The sequence below is a fragment of the Colius striatus genome, chromosome W (genome assembly GCF_028858725.1).
Source record: "Colius striatus isolate bColStr4 chromosome W, bColStr4.1.hap1, whole genome shotgun sequence".
NCBI lineage: Eukaryota > Metazoa > Chordata > Aves > Coliiformes > Coliidae > Colius > Colius striatus.
In genome coordinates this window covers 20,718,586-20,742,750 of record NC_084789.1, presented here as the reverse complement: position 1 = coordinate 20,742,750, position 24,165 = coordinate 20,718,586, and the positions used below count along the sequence as shown (strand labels likewise).

General features: G+C 43.0%; 2 protein-coding genes and 1 pseudogene across 7 annotated transcripts; 2 read left to right on the top strand and 1 right to left on the bottom strand.

Moving 5' to 3' along the window:
• The first annotated feature begins 150 nt into the window (after nt 1-150).
• On the top strand, nt 151-22,521 carry LOC133628640 (pro-glucagon-like). The gene is given in 4 exon segments (XM_062017050.1): nt 151-212; nt 611-757; nt 1,102-1,227; nt 22,326-22,521. Coding segments are annotated over 4 exon segments (531 nt in total).
• LOC133628482 (cytochrome b-like) lies at nt 8,828-13,856 on the top strand (annotated as a pseudogene).
• On the bottom strand, nt 10,009-19,570 carry LOC133628528 (uncharacterized). Of its 6 annotated transcripts, none has more exons than XM_062016811.1 (4): nt 16,508-19,570; nt 12,596-12,731; nt 11,873-12,000; nt 10,009-11,774 (listed from the first exon to the last, which is right to left on the bottom strand). In XM_062016811.1, exons 3-4 carry the CDS (start codon nt 11,951-11,953, stop codon nt 10,614-10,616), a joined length of 1,242 nt encoding a protein of 413 aa, XP_061872795.1. In that variant the 5' UTR covers nt 11,954-12,000; nt 12,596-12,731; nt 16,508-19,570; the 3' UTR covers nt 10,009-10,613. The 6 variants fall into 6 exon arrangements, with proteins under 6 accessions (XP_061872795.1, XP_061872796.1, XP_061872798.1 ...); XM_062016812.1 differs by having other exon boundaries at nt 11,873-12,731; nt 16,508-16,659; nt 18,886-19,570; XM_062016814.1 differs by having other exon boundaries at nt 11,873-12,731; nt 16,508-16,594; nt 18,886-19,570.
• Nucleotides 22,522-24,165: the final 1,644 nt, after the last annotated feature.

The window sequence follows — 24,165 nt, the reverse complement described above, 5'->3', positions numbered from 1 at the left end:
TGAAGATACACATTTACAAGCGCAGGCATATGCCCCACCACCACACATCCTGTTTGGTTCACTGTCCTGTCACTTCTGTTCCATGTGTTACAGGGGACAGACATTTGGATTGCTCCCTGCTTTTGAACAGAGAAACGACCCAGGAAAATTATGTCTTTCAAAGTTCTCTCTCTGTTCCTTGCTTCTCTGGGCTTTGTTTTGATGTCTATGCTGTCAGATCAGCTCTGGTCTCAAGGTCAGCCCTTCTCTCCTGCTATCTATCCCTGAGCCTCTCGAGGATGCAGGAAAAGGCTTCCTTGGCCTGAGGTCTGCAGCTCACTAGAGGAGGGAGCCCGAGCACACCCAGTGCCTTAGCTCAGAGCCAAAGTCCATGTGAGTCAGGCTATGGCAGGGAAAACCACCCTGACTCCAGATCATCAGCAAACATCCAAGCTGCAATTGCCTTAGCAGGCAGGAGAACAGACTGCATATGCCAGCTCCTCCCTAGTGCAGAAGGGTCACCTGCGATCACACAACCTTGCTGACTGCAGGCATCACGCACAAGCCAAGTAAAGCTCTGTGGCAGCATCTGCTCCAGCTTACGGCATTACTCTCTCTGCTCTGACCCCAGTGTAAGCATAAGGATTCCCATTGCCTGACCAGTGCAAAGACGCTACTCTGGGGCCACCCTGGCAAGTGACTACAGCCGTGTGATGGATAACATGCTGAAGAAGAACTTTGTGGAATGGTTGCTGGTCAGATGCCAGAAGAAAAGCGAGTAAGTGAAGTGTGTGGACTTCCAGGACTCCTCCAATCCAAACTCACAGCTGTTGTCAGCCAGCTGATGGCTGCAGAAGAATGCAGAGCCGAGGGTATTTTTCTTGGCCTGTAGCAGTGGTTCTCTAGGGAGCTGGTTTTCTTGTTTTCTTTTATTTTCCTAAGTCCCAGAAATGTTTCTGGTCTGTCGGCACACGGCACAACTATCCCTCTCCCTGTCCAAGCCGTCGCTTTCCCTGGCTGCGGGCAGATGGAGTGGGAGGGAGCTGGGTTTGGGAGAAAAGTAGCATTTTGGCCTCCTCTTGTGGCACCTCGGGCTGAGATATCTCCACTTCGCCTTTCCAGCAACATCATCGAGCCGTTCAAGAAGGAAGCTGAGCTCCAAGTACCAACTGCGACTAGGCAGAGACTGGACCTGGGCATCCAGGAAGCCAAAGACTTCTTCGCCTGGCTTCTGAAAGCCAAGAAAAAACAGAGATGAGACAGGAGAACAGAAAGAGCAAGTCTGGTGGCAGGGAGAGAAGAGGTCCCCAAGTGTTTAACATTTGAAAAAAAAGTTTTGGGGCAGATATGGATGGTAATGGCTTCACACAAGAAAACCAGGGGATTTTAATTTCAAAAGGAAACTTCATGTTTTGCAGTTCTGTCTCATGGGTGAGTGTGGTAGTTTGACCCTGGCTGGATGCCAGGTACTCACCACATGGCTCTATCACCCACCTCCTCAGTAAGCCAGGGAGGGGAGAAAATAAGATGAGAGTCTCGTGGGTTGAGATAAAAGCAGTTTAATAAAGAAACAGAAAAGCTGCATGCGTGGGAATTTAAGCAAAAAGCAGATAAAGCTGTTACTCTCTACTTCCCATCAGCAGTGATGTCCGGCCACCTCCTGAGAAGCAGGGCTGCGGTATGTGTAGCGGTTGCTTTTGGAAGGTCAGAAATGAATCTTGCCTCCCCTTCCTGCTCCTCTCCCCCAGTTTATATTGGTGAAGGTGGGGGAAGGAATGCTGGAGGGACAGCCCTGATGCTGTGCCAGTAGTAGTCATAATATTGATACCAACAGTAAGCACAGCACTGCAAGAGCTGCTGTGGAAAATCACTACCATCCCAGACCCACTACAGTGAGGAAAAGAACAAAGACAAAAAAAAAAAAAAGCTTCCCTCTTTTTGACATTTCTCACAAAACACATTTAACAATATAGATGATTAGGCTCTTTCTTTTTGGTATACAAATATCAGCAGAGCCTCATCATAAGCCAGTGCTTTGATAAGGTCAAAGCACGGACCTTTGCCGGGGCTGAAGCACAGCTGCTCTTCCAACATCCCAGAATCAAGCAGAGAAGTCAAAGTGAAGTGCTTTGACCTAATCAAAACAAAGTCCTCCCAAAAGAAAACTCTGCAGCTCATTTTTAATGAGATGAAAATGATGCATTTCTGCTAAACGTTTTGATCAAATAAACCCACATGAGAGGGGAGAAAAAGAAAAAATCCCACTCATTCATGCTCTCAGCACGTTGACCAGTTCATTTTTAAAAAACAGGGAACCAAATGATTATTTCCTCCTGTCTACACAGGTCTTGATGATCTTAAAGGTCTTTTCCAAGCATAATGATTCTGTGATTCTTATTATGAAAAGCCTCATCTCAAGATGAAAACATGCAGGGGAGATGCCTGCCTGCCCCAGGAAGCATTTCCCAGTTTGATCTGAGCGTCCCTGGTACAGGGCACAGATTTATTGGGGAGTGGGGGTTAAAGTGTAATCATCTTTTAAATCCTCATGATCAGGGTACTGAGTACGATAAGCACTCACCTGGAGCAGGTACCTCTGGGCAAGGTAACTGAGTCCATATGGAGTATTGTGTTGCCGTGGCTCGTGCCTTCATTCCCAGAGCCATCTGTCTGAGAGCACACTTGTGCATCTCAGTACTGTGCAGCTTTGTGCTGTGTCAGCATATGCACGGCCTATCAATAGCCCGCTTCACCTCCCCCAGCCTTAGCTTATGTCACAAATGTTCAAAAAGCAAATTAGACATGTGAGTCCAATCTGTTCTTGGGTCCTTTCTATACTTAAAAAGAAAAAACAAACCGAAACCACCATAAATGAATGAGGGATACATTTCCTTTCTTTAACATGAAGGGGATTTCACAAAACCTAACAGGTTGATGCTTCTTAGTCCTAAAATGGTGACAAGAAGGGGAAAAAAAAGCACTTACTGCACACAACCCAAGTCCTCCAGGCACTATCCTAGTGTCTTCTAGCAAAAAAAAAAAAAAAGAGAAAAGGGGAGGGGAAATTTCTGACTACAGGGAGTCATGGGACAGAAACCCAGAACAAGAATCTGGGGGCATTTGTTGTCTTTCACAGCCTTTGCATGAAAACTGCTTTAGAAAGCAGGGTACAGGGGATGGCTTAGGGTGGGGGAAATGGGCACAGAGGTGTCTCAGGCCAAGTGCTCAGAAAAACAGACACCGAGAATTGCTAGTCATATGGAAAATACAGAATCAAAGAAACGAGGGTTTTGAGGGATTTCAAGAGGTCATTTAGTCTGACCTCTGCTCCAAAGCAGGATCAATGTGCCCCAAACTCTTCCTGACAGAAGTGTATCTAACCTGCGGGGGTTGGGGGTTGGGGAGGTTTGATGCTGGAGACTAATCAGTTTGATTAGCTTCATTTTTTGTTTTTTAAATGCTTTCTAGTGTCTCCCTTAATCTTCTTAATTGCAAATAAAAAATGTGATGTGCAGGGGGAAAAAGTCCTTCTTGGAAACAAAGGCTTCCTTTTGTGAGTTTGGAGCGTGGATGCTGCTTGACCCATGTGAAGTTCTGGGTGGGCATAAATGAGCCCTAATCTTAACATCTCTGACAATCCTCCTACTCACAATCAACCTCCTAGGATTACTCCCATATACATTTACCCCCACCACGCAGCTATCAATAAATATAGCACTAGCCTTCCCCTTATGACTGGCTACCTTCCTCACAGGCCTACGAAATCAACCCTCAATTTCCCTAGGATACCTCCTCCCTGAAGGAACCCCAGCCATTCTAATTCCGATCTTAATCCTAATTGAAACCACTAGCCTACTAATCCACCCACTAGCCCTAGGAGTCCGCCTTACAGCTAACCTAACAACATCTAATGGCCCACCAAGCACACTCTTACCATATAGTCGACCCAAGCCCCTGACCAATCTTCGGGGCAGCAGCTGCCCTACTCACAACTACAGGACTAACCATGTGGTTCCACTATAATTCATCCTACCTATTATTCACCAGTCTTGCCTCCATACTCCTAGTAATAATTCAATGATGACGAGACATTGTACAAGAGAGCACATTCCAAGGACACCACACACCCACAGTACAAAAAGGCCTACGATATGGAATAATCCTATTTATCACATCGGAAGCCTTTTTCTTCCTAGGCTTCTTCTGAGCCTTCTTCCACTCAAGCCTCGCTCCCACTCCAGAACTAGTGGGACAATGACCCCCCACGGGTATCAAACCCCTAAACCCTCTAGAAGTGCCACTTCTAAACACAGCCATTCTCCTAGCCTCAGGTGTGACAGTCACTTGAGCTCACCATAACATCACAGAACGCAATCACAAACAAGCCATCCATGCATTAACACTAACAATCCTCTTAGGATTTTACTTCACCGCTCTCCAAGCAATAGAATACTACAAAGCCCCCTTTTTAATTGCAGACAGCGTATATGGCTCAACCTTCTTTGTCGCTACAGGATTCCACGGACTTCACATACTCATTGGATCCTCCTTCCTACTAGCTTGCCTCCTATGACTCATTAAATTCCATTTCACCTCAAACCACCACTTTGGCTTTGAAGCAGCAGCTTGATACTGACACTTTGTTGACGTCATCTGATTATTCCTCTACATAACCATCTACTGATGAGGATCCTGCTCTTCTAGTATGATAATTACAATTGACTTCCAGTCTCTAGAATCTGGCGTAACCCCAGAGAAGAGCAATCAACATAATAATATTTATATTCACACTGTCCTTTACCCTGACCGCTATCCTAACTTTCGTAAACTTCTGACTAGCCCAAATGATCCCAGACTCAGAAAAACTATCACCCTATGAATGCAGCTTCGACCCCCTTGGGTCTGCTCGGCTCCCATTTTCAGTCCGATTTTTCCTCAGTAGCAATCTTATTTCTGCTATTTGACTTAGAAATTGCCCTCCTTCTCCCACTCCCATGAGCAATTAAACTCCCGCATCCAACCACTACCCTATCATGAACTTTTGTTATCCTCATTCTCCTCACACTAGGATTAATCTACGAATGAATACAAGGAGGCCTAGAATGAGCAGAGTAGTTTATAGAAAGTTAGTCTAGCAAAGACAGTTGACTTCGGCTCAACAAACCATAGTAGCACTCTATGACTTTCTCTATGTCTATTCTCCACTTAAGCTTCTACTCAGCTTTTACCCTAAGAAGCCTAGGATTAGCCTTCCATCGCGCCCATCTAATCTCAGCCTTACTATGTCTAGAAAGTATAATACTATCTTTATATACCATACTATCCATATAACCTATTGAAACTAACACATCAGCCGCCCTAATCCCAGTACTTATACTAACATTCTCTGCTTGTGAAGCCGGAGTGGGCCTCGCAATACTAGTAGCCTCTACCCAAACTCACAGCTCAGACTACCTACACAACCTAAATATGTTACAATGCTAAAAATCATTATCCCAACTATTATACTCCTACTCACAGCCCTCCTATCTAAACAAAAATATCTATGAACTAACACTACCATGCACAGCCTCCTAATTGCCACCGTAGCCCTACAATGATTGACTCCTACCTATCACCCTCATAAAAACCTAACCCTATGAACAGGCATTGATCAGATCTCTTCTCCCCTATTAGTACTATTATGCTGACTCCTCCCACTTATGATAATAGCAAGCCAAAGCCACTTACAATCCAAATGCATATCATGTAAGCGTATCTTCATTGCAACATTAATCATTACCCAGCCGCTCCTCATCATCGCCTTCTCAGCCACAGAGCTTATACTATTCTATATCTCATTCGAAGCAACCTTAATTCCCACACTAATCTTAATTACACGATGAGGAAATCAGCCAGAATGACTAAGCGCCGGAATCTATCTCCTCTTTTATACCCTAGTCAGCTCAATTCCCTTATTTATTATTATTCCCTTTACACCCACACTCAAACAAACACACTCCATCTCACCATACTAAAACTAACAAACACCCTCCATATCACCCCTTGAACAAACTTACTCCTAAACCTAGCTCTACTAACAGCATTCATGGTAAAAGCTCCATTATATGGGCTGCACCTATGACTCCCTAAAGCCCATGTAGAAGCCCCAATTGCAGGATCTATATTACTTGCCGCCCTCCTCATAAAGCTAGGTGGGTGCGGCATTATACGAATTACCATACTAACAAATCCCCTACCAAACTCTCTACACCACACATTCATCACCCTAGCATTATGGGGAGCCTTAATAACTAGTTCTATATGCTTACGTCAAACTGACTTGAAATCACTAATTGCTTACTCCTCCATAAGCCACATGGGCCTAGTCATCGCTGCAAGCCTGATCCAAACTCACTGATCCTTCTCAGGAGCAATAACCCTCATAATCTCCCACGGCCTAACCTCGTCTATATTATTCTGCCTAGCCAACACAAACTACGAACGCATGCACAGCCAAATTTTACTACTAACACAAGGCCTACTACCCCTCCTATCCCTTATAGCCACCTGATGACTCCTGGCTAACCTGACAAACATAGCCCTCCCACCAACCACCAACCTCATAGCAGAACTAACAATCATAATCACCTTATTCAACTGATCCCCCTTCACAATTATTCTTACAGGAATAACAACCCTGCTAACCACCTCATACACCCTATTCATGCTCCTAACAACCCAACGAGGACCAACACCAACCCACATTACATCCATTCAAAACTCAAACACTCGAGAACATCTCTTAATAACCCTACACACAGCCCCCATGCTCCTCTTAATCCTAAAACCAGAATTAATCTCAGGAATCATCTCATGCAAGTATAGTTTTAACTAAAACATTAGATTGTGACTCTAAAAACAGAAGTTAAACCCTTCTTACCTGCCAAGGGGAGGCCTTACCAACAAGAACTGCTAACTCCTGTGTCTGAGCATAAAACCTCAGTCCCCTTAACTTTTAAAGGATAGTAGCAATCCACTGGTCTTAGGAACCACCCACCTTGGTGCAAATCCAAGTAAAAGTAATGGAACCAGCCCTGCTCATCAATACTCTGATAATTCTCACACTATCATCCTAACCCCTATACTCTTGCCCCTATTATCAAAAACCACCCCAGCCCTAATTACACACACCACTAAAACGGCCTTCATTATCAGCTTAGCACCCATATCCCTATTTATACGTACAAACACAGAAAGCATTACATCCCACTGAGAATGAAAATTTATTATAACATTTAAAATTCCCCTCAGCTTTAAATTTAATCAATATTCTATAATATTCTTCCCAATTGCCCTATTCGTAACATGATCAATTCTACAATTCGCAACATGATACATGCACCTAGAACCACCTATTACAAAATTTCTCTCCTACCTATCAATATTTCTAGTTGCCATACTAACTCTCACAGCAGCTAACAACATATTTCTCTTATTTATTGGGTGAGAAGACGTAGGTATCATGTCATTCATGCTAATAGGCTGATGGTATGGTCGAGCAGATGCTAACACAGCTGCCCTCCAAGCCGTGCTATACAACCGAATTGGTGATGTTGGCCTAATCCTAAGCATAACATGACTCGCCCTAACCACTAATACCTGAGAGATACAAACCTGCCCAACCCAAGTCCAAACACTACCCCTCTTGGGGCTCATTCTAGCTGCCACAGGAAAATCGGCCCAATTTGGCCTGCATCCATGACTACCCACAGCCATAGAAGGCCCAACACCAGTTTCTGCCCTACTCCACTCCAGCACCATAGTCGTAGCTGGAATTTTCCTACTAATTCATACCCATTACATATTAGAAACCAACCAATCTGCCCTAACCTTATGCTTATGCCTAGGAGCCCTTTCCACCCTATTTGCCGCTACCTGTGCTCTCACACAAAACGACATCAAAAAAATCATCGCCTTCTCCACCTCTAGTCAATTGGGACTTATAATGGTAACTATTGGACTCAACCTCCCACAACTAGCCTTCCTACATATCTCAACACATGCTTTCTTCAAAGCCATGGTATTCCTATGTTCTGGATCAATTATCCATAACCTCAACAGAGAACAAGACATTCGAAAAATAGGCAATCTTCAAAAAATACCTCCTGTTTGACCATTGGTAATCTAGCACTCACAGGCACACCATTTCTAGCCGGATTCTATTCAAAAGACGTAATCATCGAAAACCTAAACACCTCTTACCTAAACACCTGAGCGCTACCACTCACACTTTTAGCAATAGCATTCACCGCAACCTACAGCACGCGCATATCCCTGCTGGTTCAAGCAGGACAAACCCGCATTAACCCTACAATCACAATAAACGAGAATGACCCATCAATCGTACAACCTCTTACCCACCTCACACTTGTCAGCATTATAGCAGGACTACTCATTACATCCTACATCACCCCAACAAACACTACACCAATAACCATACCTACTATCACCAAAACAGCCGCAATAATTGTTACCACCCTAGGACTTATTCTAGCCCTAGAACGTTCAAACATAATACACAACCTCTCCAACCCAAAACAAACTCCATACCTAAACTTCTCCTCCCTGGGCTACTTCAACCCACTCACACACCACCTCAATACTACCAAGCTCCTAAGCAACAGTCAAAAAATCGCAGCCTACCTTATCAATCTATCTTGATATAAAAAAATAGGCCCAGAAGGCCTCACCGACCTCCAATTAATTCTAACCAACACATCAACAACTCTCCACACCGGACTAATCAAAACCTACCTAACATCCTTTGCACTATCAATCCTAATCATTTTATCAACACAATAAATTAATGGCCCCCAACCTATGAAAATCCCACCCCCTACTAAAAATAGTTAACAATTCCCTAATCAACTTATCTACGCCCTCCAATATCTCTGCTTGATGGAACTTTGGATCACTCCTAGGCATCTGCCTTATAACACAAATCCTAACTGGCCTACTACTAGCCGCCCACTACACCACAGACACTACACTAGCCTTCTCATCGGTAGCCCACATCTGCTGAAATGTACAATATGGCTGACTAATCCGAAACCTCCATGCAAATGGAGCATCCTTTTTTTTCATTTGCATCTACCTCCACATTGGACGAGGATTTTACTATGGCTCCTACCTTTACAAAGAGACCTGAAACACAGGTGTTATCCTCCTCCTTACCCTAATAGCAATGGCCTTTGTAGGGTACGTCCTACCATGAGGACAAATGTCCTTCTGAGGAGCTACCATCATTACCAACATATTCTCAGCCATCCCATACATCGGCCAAACCCTTGTAGAATGGGCTTGAGGGGGGGTTCTCAGTAGATAATCTAACTCTGACCCGATTCTTTACCCTTCACTTCCTCCTCCTCTTCATAATCGCAGGACTTACATTAATTCACCTAACCTTCTTACATGAGTCAGGCTCAAATAACCCTCTTGGCATCATTTCAAACTGCAACAAAATCCCCTTCCACCCCTACTTCTCCCTGAAAGACATCCTAGGTTTCGCACTCATAATCCTTCCACTAACAACCCTAGCCTTATGTTCCCCAAACCTGCTAGGAGACCCAGAAAACTTCACAGCAGCAAACCCCTTAGTAACCCCACCACATATCAAACCAGAATGATATTTCTTATTCACATACACTATTCTACGCTCTATCCCTAACAAACTAGGAGGAGTACTAGCCCTAGCCGCCTCAGTCCTAGTACTATTCCTATGCCCCCTACTACACAAATCTAAACAATGCACAATTGCCGCGAAGTTTTCGGCTCTTGGCCTAAAAACCAGACTCGAAGTCTGAAAACCAGGCTCGAAGCCTGAAAAATGAACCAGACTGGAAGTCTGAAAACCAGGCTCAAAGCCTGAAACCAGGCTCAAAGCCTGAAAAAACAGCTCTAAGCCTACTTCATGCAGCGATCAACCCAGGGTCCGATTCTCAGCTGGGTGGGAAGAAATCAGTCCTACTCAATGTGAGTGACAGCAGAAATCATCTTCTTTATTGAGAGCAGGTTCTAACATATACACAGCAGCTTCAAAGCTAGCTCAGCAACAGCAGTTAATAGATTACATTTTCTTGTTCATCCTACTTGCGGTTTCTGCAATAAGCAAGCTCCCTCACATTTTCCCATCTTGTTTTTCCCCAAAGTTGTTTTCCACTTTTAGCCGAAAACAGTCCGACCTTGAGGGAACAGAAAGCGGCCTGCTGTCTACGTGACAGCAACTGCTTTAACCATGGCTCTGACTCTGGTCTTGATTGTGCATTAAATTCATATAACTAGAGCCCAGGCTGCCTTGCCCCAACAGGTCTAACGTTATACCCTAGGATCCATGTCCATGCTCCCTCATTTTTTCTCCACAATTCCCCCGTTTTGTTTTTGCACAATCAAGACTGAGTCAGTCAATTTATGCACTGCCTTCATAATACAACTATATACTATCTTAAACATTATAAGCAAAAGCAAAATAATCAATACCCATCTTAACCCTTCTTTGATTAACATAGTCAACCAAGGTGACAACCCCCCAAAAGCTGATTGAAGCCAATCATCAAAAGGGTTATAACCCACCGTAATATTCTTAGCCTGAGCCTTTAAATATGCCAAAGCTTTGTGAATAGATTCACTATGATCAGAAAGATTAAAACAACACATGTCTTCAAAGTCTTGACATCCGTGCCCTTGTGCCAATAGCAAAAATCAATAGCTGCACAATCTTGCAATAAGGCATGTCTAAGGCTTTTCTGGTCTGCCAACAATTTTTCAATAACATCAGTAGTAACATTAGCTTGCTGCTCCGACCAACACACTAATTTTTCTAACTGCCGTAAGGCCTGGGCTGCAGTCAACCCAGGTACAAATGCTGAAGCAAATACATTCGCCGTAATGGACCACAATTGTACTTTACCATCCCAATCTCCTTTTAAGTTGTGGGTATCTCTTGTTTTCCGTAACTTGGTAATTTTTAACCAGTCCTGCTGTCGAGGAGCAAACAAAGTCAATTTCCCTAAATAACATGGCCCCCCAATTGGGTTAGCTGGGATTCCCTGCCACGCTCGATCCCCACATATTAAGAAGATGTTATTGGGTAGAGCTTTAGCAGACCCATTGCTCCACAGAGTAGGCCCCTGAGGGGTCCCGCGTTCCCAACCAGTGTTACTTCCCCCATATATCAACCCAGATAAGTTGGCCATCCAAGTCCCACCAAATTGTCCTATGGCCAATCCACAATATCTTCCTTTTGGATCTACAAATTGACTATATGCACCTTCGGGGGAAACATCAGTCCGCTGCTTAACCATATTTTTATATTGTTCCATTCCTCTTAGTCCTTGATATTTAGTCCCAAAGCTAAAACAAGTACAAGTCCAACTCTCATTCGTGATGTTTCTGATTGCTTGACTTCCCAGCAACTCCAACTCTTGTGGGTCCCAGGGAAGAGGGACTTTGAGCCAACTTAACAAGTCCATGGCACAGTCCAATGTCACTTTGCTGGAACAGGAGGCGCTCCCGCTGACATATTTCTGGAAATCACTAGGATCAAAATCTGGTATCCCAACCAGGCAGGTGTGGAATGTATCACTCACCGACTGAAGACTCAGACAAAAGTCAACTTGGCCTGTCTGATTCGCCCAGGTGACCCACATGTTCTGACGTGGATTCACTTGATCCAATGGCGATGTGTGAACTGTCACCATCAGGATTATTAGGAGTAACAGCCACTCTAGTCCATTTTGCAGGAACCCATATTGGACCTGTAGATGTAAGCACAGACATATAACCCCTGCCTAAATACTGCACTTTAGCTGGGCCCTGCCATATACCTGTTCATGGATCTCTGTAAGTTACTCACATTGCCGGCGGTCTTTTCGATGTTTCCACCATTCCTTGATGTAGTCGAGCTGGAGGTTCTTTCTCCTCCCCAAAGATACATAAATGATTTATAGTAAACAATACCTTAGACAACCGTTCCTGTGGGTCCTGTATGTCGGAAATCTTACTTAAATATGATTTTAACACTTGATGAGTTCGTTCCACTATAGCCTGTCCTGTCGGTGAGTGTGGTACCCCTGTAATGTGTTTCACTCCCCAGGTTTGGAAAAACTGTCTCACCCGTTGACTAACATACGCAGGGCCGTTATCAGTCTTAATGGTGCTTGGCACCCCCATAACAGCAAAACATGCAGTGGTATGTCGGATTACATGCATTACCCTTTCTCCTGCTTGAGCCGTTGCCCATATATACTTACTGAATGTATCCACAGTTACATGAACATATTTAAGCCTTCCAAATTCAGAAATGTGAGTGACGTCCATCTGCCACAATTCTAATGGTCCCAGACCCCTGGGGTTGACTCCCAGACCTAACCCTGGGCCGTAGTGGCTACACTGCGGGCAAGCCCTCACTATTGCTCGAGCATCCTCTATTGAGAGGTCAAAACTTCTCTTTAGGCCTCTGGGATTTTGATAAAAGGTGGCATGGGCTTCTCTTGCCTGATTGAATTTATTTACAGGCACTCCCAAAGCTACCAGCTTGTCCGCTCTAGCATTTCCTGCTCCTAAACCAATGTCATACTTATGACTTCTGATGTGTATCACACAATATGGAGATGTGCGCTGCCGGATAGCAGCCTGCATGGCTCTAAGCAGGTCAAAAAGGCGTCGATTGCGCACATCTTTAATGCGAGCATCTTCTATTCGCTGAGCAATTCCTGCAACATAAAAAGAGTCAGTTACAATATTCAACGGTTTACACCACCACATTTCAAGGGCCCGAACAACCGCAAAAAGTTCTAAAGTCTGTAAAGAGTCCATTTCCGTGGCATGTAATAGCTGGTGTTTCCATTGTCCTGTGTCAGAGACCAGCTCTTTCCAGGACGATGAAGGACAGGCGGACCACTGCTCTTAGGGCAAGTGACCATTTATTCTTACTTCTTATGTTCTTTTATAGTTGATACATATCGTAAAGGTCATCAGTATAGGTTAACAAACAATATGAGTACGTGTATTTTCTATATGCTACAAATCAATCAAATGTTATCTACAAAATTTATGGTACTGTTTACTACATTTTTGTGATATATGTTCCGTGACTACAAGACATCTGGTGTCGTTATCATTGTTGTGTATACAGGATGTTTTTGCTTAAATTAGGGGCTTTGTTCAAGGAGCCAACCCTTTCAGGCAGGCTTCCTTAGAAAAGATTAACCCTTACCAGGCAAATCTTCTCAGATAAAGTGGTCTCATCATTTCACCCTTTTTTCTTTTTATTCAGTATGTATTGTAGCGGGAACGTGTTGTGTAGCCATTAATTGTAATTTTTTAGTTTTTATACTCGTTTGTTTTATCATATCATACATTAAACGAAATATGCAAGTTAATACTACAACTAGGACAATTATGCATAAAGTTGCTCCTATAAGGCAATAGATTCCTTTATAAAATGAGGATAGTGATGGAAAAGAAGCCTTTAAAACGCTAATAAAATCATGAGCACGTTGGGCGAGAGGTAACTGCAATTTTTCTATATTTTGTAAAGAGAGAATTTCTCCATGCAATTGTTTTAAGTTAATTGAAGAGTTGGCATTATTCCATATTATGCTAAGCCAATAAGCAAAGATCTGTAATGATGACCAATAGTCAAAATCATGTTGTTGTCGTCGAGGTTGTCGTGGTATCAACATCAGGCGTTGAAACCTTTTTCGGAGCTTGCCTATTTTCGTTTTTGGCATGTCGAACACAGCGTTCTGGAATCCACCGAGGTACAGGCTCATCTGTTGGGAAAATACAAACATACCCTCTACCCCATAATAAAACTGGGTCAGGGCCTCTCATAGATCCATCGATAGGATCTTTCCACAACACTGCAGGTTTCTGCTGAGCTGGGGATTGCCAATGACGATCAGCAGGTGAAAGGCCAGCTGCATCGAGAGTAAAAAAGTTTAAAACAAAAAGAGCATGATTTAACAAAGATAAAGGAGTATCCTTAATTCCCCATGTCCCCGTTTTTAATTTCTTTAATTGTGTTTTCAGAGTAAGATTAAAGCGTTCAATCATGCCTTGACCCTGTGGATTATAAGGAATCCCTGTTTTATGTGTTATAGAAAAATGAGCACAAAATTTTGCAAATTTAGCACTAGTATATGCAGGGCCATTATCTGTCTTGATAGTTTTTGGTATACCTAATATTGAAAAGCAGTGCAATAAGTGTGAGATCACTTGTGCGGCTGATTCTCCCGATAAAGGAGTAGCTACTGCAAAATGAGAAAAGGTATCAAGGGTTACATGGATATAAGAGAGGCGGCCAAAAGAAGGATAATGAGTAACATCCATCTGCCAGAGATCATTAGGTAAAAGACCTCGAGGATTAACTCCATAATGAGGAACTGGTAAAAAAGAAACACACGAAGAACATGTTCGAACAATTTCTCTAGCTTGTTCTCGAGAGATATGGCACATACGTTGTAGAGTAGCTGCAGGTAAGTGATGCAGAGTGCAAACGCTGGGCTTCTGCAACAGTAGCAACAGTAAAACAAGTTAACAAATCAGCCTGATTGTTGCCGTGACTCAAAGGTCCAGGTAATTTAGAGTGACTACGAATGTGTCCTACAAAAAGAGGTGCATCTCTTATTATTAAGAGAGATTGAATCAGACCGAAATATCGTTGCATAAAAGAAACTTTAGAAGCTATGACAGGAACTGTTTCTAAAAATTGTAATGAAGTGACAATGTAACGACTGTCAGAATAGATATTCAAAGGCTCAGAAAATTTCAACAGTGCTTGATAAATAGCATACAACTCAGTCATTTGTGCAGAAACATTCTCTAATTTCCAAACATATTGATCTGTAGGGGTATACAAAACTGCTTGTCCATTAGATGATCCATCTGTAAAAACAGTCAATGCTCCTGTTATAGGAGCTCCTTTAACGACCCTAGGAAAAGCTAAAGAATGATATGTGGCAAAACTAAGAATTTTATCAGAAGGGTACTTTTGTGTTATTTCTCCAGGAAAAGCAGCTAAGGCTACAGCAAAATCGTCTACAGTGGCCATCAGCCAAGTAATTTGAGCAGGTGTGTATGGAATTCCAATTACTGCCGGTTCTTTCCCAAGATGAGTAATACATAACTTTCGTCCTTGTTTAATTCGTTCTGCTATCTTTTGAGGATATGAAACAAGAACACCTTTTGCAGAGTGAGATCCGTGTACCCAACATAAAACACCATCCTGATACAGGACTCCTGTAGGAGTCATTACTGTAGGCAAGATATATAAAGAGAAAGACTTTGTTATGTCTGCATATTGTAATTGAGCATTTTCTATGGCTTTTTCAACCAATCGAAGAGCTTGTTTTCCCTCTTCTGTTAACTTGCGAGGAGAAGTAGGATCAGGGTTTCCCTCAAGTATTTTAAAAAGAGGATGCAAATCGGCTGTCGTTAATTAAGAAAAGATCTGAGCCAATTAATGTCTCCCAAAAGTTTTTGAAAATCATTCAAGGTTGTTAAAGAATTTGTTCGTATGGCAATTTTTTGTGGCATAAAAGATTTAGGATATAGTTGAAACCCCAAATATTGAAAAGGATATGATTTTTGTACCTTTTCTTGTGCTATTTTCAAACCACGTTTAGTTAACATCTGTTCAATATGAGCATAAGCATGTTGCAACTTATCGATAGATGAGGCTGCTAAAAGGATATCGTCCATATAATGGATACAAAGAACATCAGGAAATTGTTGTCTAGTCGCTTTTATACTTTCATGAACAAATTTTTGACAAAGAGTAGGACTATTAGCCATTCCTTGAGGCAATACTTTCCATTGGTAGCGTTCCATAGGTTCACTAAAATTTATGGATGGTACGCTAAAAGCAAATCGACATTTGTCATCTGGATGTAAGGGGATAGTGTAAAAACAATCTTTTAAGTCAATAATTATTTTTTCAAAATTCTGAGGAATGGCAATAGGACTGGGTAGACCAGGTTGTAACGCTCCCATAGTACACATTGTTTTATTGACTTCTCTCAAATCCTGGAGAAGTCGCCATTTCCCCGACTTCTTTTTTACAACGAAAATAGGTGAGTTCCATGGTGATGTGGAAGGTTCTATATGACCTAATTGTAATTGTTCCGCTACTAATTGACGAGCAGCTTGCAATTTTTCTTTAGTTAGAGGCCATTGATCAACCCAAACAGGATGATCTGATTTCCAACAGATTTTATCTGCATGCATAATCACTGATAAATTTATCAAACTAACTGCTAGGCGTATAGAGGTATGCACCCATTTGTGTCAAGATATCTCGGCCCCAGAGGTTAAGAGGCAAGCTTTCTAGTACATATGGTTGAATGGTACCAGAGTGTCCCTCTTTGTCTGTCCAACTTAACAACTTACAGCTTTGAAGAGGCAAATTTGCAACCCCAATTCCTTTTAGATCAGCTGAAGCATGCTGTAAAGGCCATTCTTTTGGCCATTGTTTTAAAGTCATTACCGATACATCTGCTCCGGTGTCCAAAAGTCCCATAAAAACTCTATTGTCAATAGTTAACTGAAGTTCAGGTCTCTGATGATTGATGGGCTGTAAAAGATAAACGTCAGTAGATCCAAAACCGCCTGTTCCCCGAATGTGGGAATCAGCTTTTCCTATAGATGAAACATAAGGAATTAAAAGCAACTGTGCAATTTTTGTTCCTGCAGGTAGATTAAAGACAGAAGTTTCAGATTGTAACATAACTTTTAACTCTCCTTCATAATCACAATCAATTAGTCCTGGTATAACTCGCAATCCTTTCATGCTCTGACTACTTCGTCCCAATACCAAGCCGCATGTTCCCGCAGGTAATGGGCCATATATCCCTGTTGGGATAGCTTGTGCCCCCATTTCAGGTGTTAATACGAAGTGGGAGGAGGAACACAGGTCCAGTCCGGCACTATGACTGGTGGCTCGGTGGAGTTGTGAAATGGATTGTTTAGCTGGTGCTCTGAGGTTTGCACCTGCACAGGATACATCCCCTGTTTGTTTGGGTGGGCCCGGGGCAAGCCCATTGAGAAGTTTCCCGGCTGTATCAAAGAATTGCCATTCTTATCATATTTAGATCGGCATTCATTAGCCCAATGATTACCTTTTTTACATTTTGGGCACAGACTTGGGTTCTTTCCTCCATTATGATTCGGAATCTTTTTATTAGGACATTGACGTACCTGATGCCCCATTTGTCCGCAATGAAAACAGCTACCAGGAGGGCCTGCAACCCTTCTGTTTTTCTTAAATTGCATTGCAGCTAAAACTTGCTCAACAGGTTTGCCCTGTTGTGCTGCGGCAGTGACTATGCCTTGAATATATCCAGAGCTAACATCAGAACATAATCTGATATAGTCGTTTAATGTTGATTTATTTTTCCAAGGTCTTAATATGGATTGACAGATATTATTAGCATTTTCAAAAGCTAATTCCTTAACTAAAATCATAGCTGAATCGGTGTCTTGTATGAGCCTAGATGAAGTTTGTAACAAACGAGATACAAAATCATGATAAGGTTCGTCTGGTCCCTGTCGGACTTTAGTTAATTCTTCCCTAGACATTCCATGTCTAGGTAGCCCTTTCCAGGCTTTCAAACCAATTTCTCGAATGGCATCATATGTCGCAGCAGGATAAGTTAATTGTTGTGCCAGATCAACATGCGGTCCTGTGCCAGCTAACATTTCATGAGTAATTCCTTGTTGGCGAAAGTGTGGTTTTTGAGAATAATCATAACAGGAATCCATAAAATCTGTAAGCCATAACAAATATTCTCCTCCCGTTAAGGTAGCTTTAGCTAAGCCTTTCCAGTCCCATGGGGGAAGAACTTCAGCTGCAATTGTCTCTAAAATAGCAATAGTATATGGTGCAGTTGCACCATATTGAACAGCAGCTGTTTTCAATTCTTTAAGATTCTTAAATGGAATGGATGTATATGTAGCAATTCTAACATTGGCTTGAGTAGGGTGAGGAGCATATGTTATAGGATAAGCATGCAATATTTTTGAAAAACCCACTCACATCTTCACCTTGTTGTTTAGCTTGTAGCAATGATAACTGTAAGGGTGAGTGAGGTGATATTTGATGATATATGTCAGGAGGGGGCGGACGTCTACCAGCTTCTATTGCTGGTAAAACAACAGGTTCCTTTTTTAAAAGTGTTTGCTGTTTCTTCAATTTAAAAGGTGTATTAACAAACACTTGATCATCTTCATTATGATACTGAGCAGCTTCTTTTTCTAATTCAGCTTCCTCATCGGAGGATAATTCTTCAGATAATTCTATAGGTCTCAAGGCGCTCTTGCTTTGTTTTAACGGTCGGCATTTTTTACCTCCCGTATTTGAGTACATAAGAAAGGGATTTTTAAAATTAGATTCCTGAATATCTTTTTGTTCATTATTGATTATTGATGGATATTCAGGTGGAGCAGAGGGTTGTGAATCGGGATTAGTAAGAGCAGAAGGTTTTAAACCTGAATCCGCTGAACGAGATCGAGGACGTGTTTGTCGTTGCCATTTATCATATTCAGTATCACCTTGTAAACATTCTTTAATTAAAATCCATAAAGGAAAAGCATCTATAGGGATCTTATCAGGGCCGTTAGCAGCATAATAGCCTTTAATGTTTTCACCGACCCTATTCCATGTTTCTAAATTAATAGTGCCTTTATTCGGAAACCAAGGACACACAGTGTCTATAAATTCTAAAAATCCACCCACTTGCTTGGTGGTTACAGATATATTTCGACTTTTTAACAATGTCTTAACCATAGCTACAAACAGCTGTCTTTCCGTACTATGTACATGTCCCATATTTTAAATTGTAAATGCTGAATATGAGGGAGCCCTACCGTTGAGTGACGAGGTTCAGTCTGGACCCCCTTGCTTTCTAAGACACCTTATAGAAAGGGCTTAGGTGCGGCTGGATCCAGACTTAGTCTCAGACTTGGTCAACGGAAAATCTAAGACAAAAAAGGGATTTTTGTTTTTATTTTACTGAGATAAATTTCTACTTTCTTATATTTTACACCTTCCTAGTAGTTCTGCCCCCCTTTATTTCCCTTTATCCTTACCGCGGTTCTGTTGATTCGGAGGCAGCTCACCCTGGTCAAAGGCAACCGAGTTTCCCGGGTTTCGGCACCATTTGTCAGAGACCAGCTCTTTCCAGGACGATGAAGGACAGGCGGACCACTGCTCTTAGGGCAAGTGACCATTTATTCTTACTTCTTATGTTCTTTTATAGTTGATACATATCGTAAAGGTCATCAGTATAGGTTAACAAACAATATGAGTACGTGTATTTTCTATATGCTACAAATCAATCAAATGTTATCTACAAAATTTATGGTACTGTTTACTACATTTTTGTGATATATGTTCCGTGACTACAAGACATCTGGTGTCGTTATCATTGTTGTGTATACAGGATGTTTTTGCTTAAATTAGGGGCTTTGTTCAAGGAGCCAACCCTTTCAGGCAGGCTTCCTTAGAAAAGATTAACCCTTACCAGGCAAATCTTCTCAGATAAAGTGGTCTCATCAGTCCTGCCTCTTCCCAGACTATTACAGCCCGTTGAGATTTCTTTCCTGCATCTGTATATGCTGTAACGGCATTTGACAAAGGTTGCTCACTTAGCTTAGGACGAACAATCCACTGTTGTTGTGTCATACACGCCAACACCTTAGATTTTAGGGACTGTATGTTTATTTTTTGGGCAGATGACAATAAACTAAGCTGTAGAGGTTCAGATGTTGCTATGATCCATTCCAGATCTCTTCTTGCTATAGGCACATATATTGTTCCTGGCTCTTGGCCGCTCACCTGTAAAATTCGAGTGCGTCCCTTTCTAATAAGCATTGCTAAGCCCACAGTTTTTTGTTCAATTGTCCATTTAGGCTGTAATGTGGTGAATAGCCATTCCAGGACAATTAGCCTCTCTTTTTGTTTTTTGCACTGTGTTAATGCACCAAGAAACTGTTCTTTGCCCTGCAAAATGGTCAAATCAATGGGGCAATCTGGATCACGACGATCGACTTGCCGAGTGGTAATAAGGTCAGAAATTTCAGCAATGGTTTGCAGTTGTTCTGCTGTCGGCTGTACTTTTGCCGATGGATCTGTTCTCTTCAATAAGGGGCGCAGCGGTTCTAGCATGTCATTAGTGATTCCAACAATAGGGCGCAACCATTGCAAATCCCCCATTACTTTTTGTACATCATTTACAGTTTTTATCTTGGTATGAATATGGAGCTTTTGCGGCCTAATATGAGCCTCCGTAATACTCCAGCCCAAATACTGCCATGCTGGACATCTTTGTACCTTTTCAGGAGCAATAGTCAGTCCCTGTGCTTGTAATATGGTTTCTAGATCTCTCTCTTGATCTGCAATAAATGCCTCCCTCCTGAGCAATGAAGATATCATGCATACAATGATACACAAGTGCATGTCTAATACTACTTACATCACTAATCAAGCCTTCTAATGTTATTGAGGTTTGGTTACTTTGTGCTAAGCCAGCATCCTAATTTGCATAGCTGAGTTAATAAAGCAGATACTCTTACACCTGGAGCAAATACGCTAGTTGCTATTATTGCTGACGGAGACCAAAGGTAACATAGTCATCCATTCGCCAGTAAATACATGCACAAATTGTTTTGGACAATGATGTTTCTAAATCATTGTGTGATTAGGCATCAAGATTGTCAGTTGTCCCAAACTGCGTGGTCCCCTTTGTAATCTCGAGGGTATTCCAGGCCATGCCTGGTCCCCACAGATCAGAAAAATTCCCTTTGGTAACTGCATAGGCACAAGACTAGACCTGGATCTTTTTGGTGAAGTATAATTGCACCAAGATGTTGTGTTCTTATACATGCCCAGGATGGGATCCACATTCTGTCCCAAATGTTTTGGTATTGCTGGTAAAATTAAACATAACACAAAAATCCATCTTTATAGATCCCAATAATTCTAACTCCTGTGGCTCTGTTGTCATTATTGGCAACCATGAAATGATCAAATCCCAGTTGTCAACTTTGCCATTACCCTTAACTAAGGGATTTGTTTTTAATGCATTTGGTACAGGCCATTGTGCCACATCCGATGGAACTCCCACCAAACAGGTAGAAAAAGGATTATCTGGAGTGGCCATTGATAAACATATTGTAGACTGATTGATTGCTTTGGCCAGTGTAATCCACATGTTTTGCTTGGTTTGTTGAAATTGCCTAAAACCATTTACCACAGTCATTTGAAGAATCAACAGTATGACAAAATCCATTTTTTTACTCCTGATCAAAAAAAAAAATCCTTCACCAATGAGTCTAAAACACAAACCACCTTTTAGCTTCTCAATGTCAAAATGTTCTGTTCCTGACACCTAAAACACCTTAGAAAGTTTCCACTGTAAGAAAACCAGTATTCATCATCACATCTACAGCAAAATGCATAACACCACGACCAACAGTTTTTACACTCTTTGAGGCAACGGATTGAGGATGGAAAGGATGAGCCCAGCGGTCCGTGAGGGCTGGGGCCGGTGGTGTCGGCGCGCGGTGTGTGGGGGGGCTCCGGAGACACTGACCGGGCGCGGGAAGCGGCTGCGCGGCGGCGGCTGCGGATGGAAGGGGCAGGGGGGGTCTGGCTCACTCCGTGCCATCCCCGGCGCCGGCGGCGCAGTCGGTATTACTCTCTCCCGTGTTTTCTTTGTCTCCCCTCGCGTGCCCGATGGTGCCCAGTCTAACATGGGGTCGCGCTCCCCCACTCTCCTCTGATCGTCCTGCGCTGCATCCCCGCCCGACTCCGCCCGCTCGGCATTCCCCTGCAAGTCGTCCCAGGGGTAACTCGGCGGGCTGGGCTCGAATGGGAAGCAGCTCTCCCGCGGGGGCTCTGCTCCGAAGCCTCTTCGCCTCTCTGACTTTGTAAAACCTCTTGTATAGAGAAGAACTCTATACACACAATAATCTTCCGCCTCCTATCCCAACTACTGTTCTGAACCCTCGCTGCAAACCTATTTATCCTGACATGAGTAGGTGGGTTCTGGGGGGGGGGGGGGGGGGGGGGGAAGGTGTCACAGGACTGTTCCTTCACTGCTGAGCAGCCCAAATATGCCAAGATCAATGTACTGTTGTGTACAAGGATCTCACCGAGTCAAAGAGGCTAAAGGAGGGGAGAGAGGAGAGGAGGGGTTTATCTGAGTCAAATACATTAGAAGGCAAGAGAAATAAAACATCTGTAGGAACCGGAGACTGCAGCCAAATTGTTGCATCTCCCTTGTCTTCATGGCACAAAACATTTCTTGCAGCTTTTCTTCTCTGGAAGGTTCAGAAGGTTTGAAGGATGTTTTGAACCAGGAGTTTCTGACATGGCTGCTGTCGACTGATCTCTGCAGACCAATGCGAGTGGCTGTTCTACCTGTTGCTGTTGTTCCAAGCATCCCTACCCATCCTTCCCCAGCCCTTGTCCTCCAAGGTACTCGCTGCAGTGCTCAATGACTTCAGGACCTCTTTAGATAAGCACTGAGTGCTGACATGGTGCACCTCAGATGGATTTGACTGGGAGAGCTTAGAGCTCTGGCTAGACTTTGGTTCTGCAAAAGTTGCTTCAGACCACTGATGATACAATAAAGATGAGGGAACACCTTTTTTTTTAAATTGCAGCCTAGAGAAGGGAAGTTGGTAAATCGTTTTTCCCCTCTTTTTAATGAGAAAAGAAAGGGGACCCAAACCCACACCACCTAGAGGAAGTCTTTTTTTCTGTGCATTGTACACCCATATGAAAGGCATTCAGAGGGAAACACAAGCAACTGGGATGCAAAAAGTGCAGGAGAGGGCCCTGAGGAGGCTCCAGGGCCCTATGCTTAGCTGAGTAAAATGAAGACTGAGAGACACAAACTCACCATCTATAAAAAAAAACAGGGTGAGAAAAGAGCTGTTGATGCTAATGGTAAAAGTTGGCACGAGAACAAAAAGGAATGAACTGTCCATGAATAAATGTAGGTTGGAAATAAGAGGCAGTTCTGTACTACAGACAATTCCATGCAGCTTGGTCAGACAATGTGAGCCAAGTGGCCAGCCAGCCGGCTAGAGAAAACAAGTAGCTGCTGAGCTCATCCTGCAGCCTGTCCTGCAGAGAAACACTTGTTTCCATCTCTCTCCTCCAAACAGTTGCTGATTTTTTTTTCTCTCTTTTTTTTTTTTTTTCTCAGAACATGTAGGTACTTACTATCAGGTACTGACTTTGGTATGTGTCTTGCCATCAAGGTGGGTTGGCAGGGTATCAGAGTGGGCTGGAGGGTGGAGAGACAGTAACTTGTGTCTCGTTTCCTATAGGGAATAAATGAAAATGGGTTAAGTGCAGTACCCCAGGAATCTATGGTTTTCTCTGCCCTTCTGCTTTGTTAGGACTGTGTAACTCTAGTGCCTTCCTGAGGAGCTCTCTCTTTATCCTGCCAAGACACGTGAGAAGGAGGAAAATGCCTTATATTCACTCTGTCCTGTGCATATTTTCTGTTTTGCTAATACAAGCAATAAAGAGTTTATCCTGAAGCTGAAATAAGACTCAGATAAGATCTGATCTGGGGTTGAGCAATATGATAGTACTAAACTGCTGAAAAAAAATGTGACCTTCCAAACAAGGTTCATAAGGGTCCCTCCACAACTTGTGAGCATCAGTGAATGGGCCTACAGCTGACAGAAAGATCTGAGGGCAGGTTTTTGGGATGTGCTTCTGTACTTTGGGATGTGCTGCTGGGCCATGACTTAACAAATGGCATTGGTGGTAAAGTTCAGCCTGGGCTGGAGGGAAACTGGGCTGGCCCTGCCCTTCCAGTTGTTGGCCTGTCACCAGTGGTGTTCCCCAGGGCTCACTGTTGGGGCCTATTCTGTGTAACATCTTTAACACCTTTATCAATGATCTGGATGAGGGGACCAAGTGCACCCTCAGTAAGTTTGCTGACAACACCAAGCTGGGTGGCTGTGTAAGATTGGCTTGAGGGCAGGACAGCTCTTCAGAGGGACCTGGACAGGCTGGATCGATGGGCTGAGGCCAACTGTATGAGGTTCAACAAGGTCAAGTGCTGGATGCTGCCCTTAGCTCACAATGACCTCAGTCAACACTACAGGCTTGGGGCAGAGGGG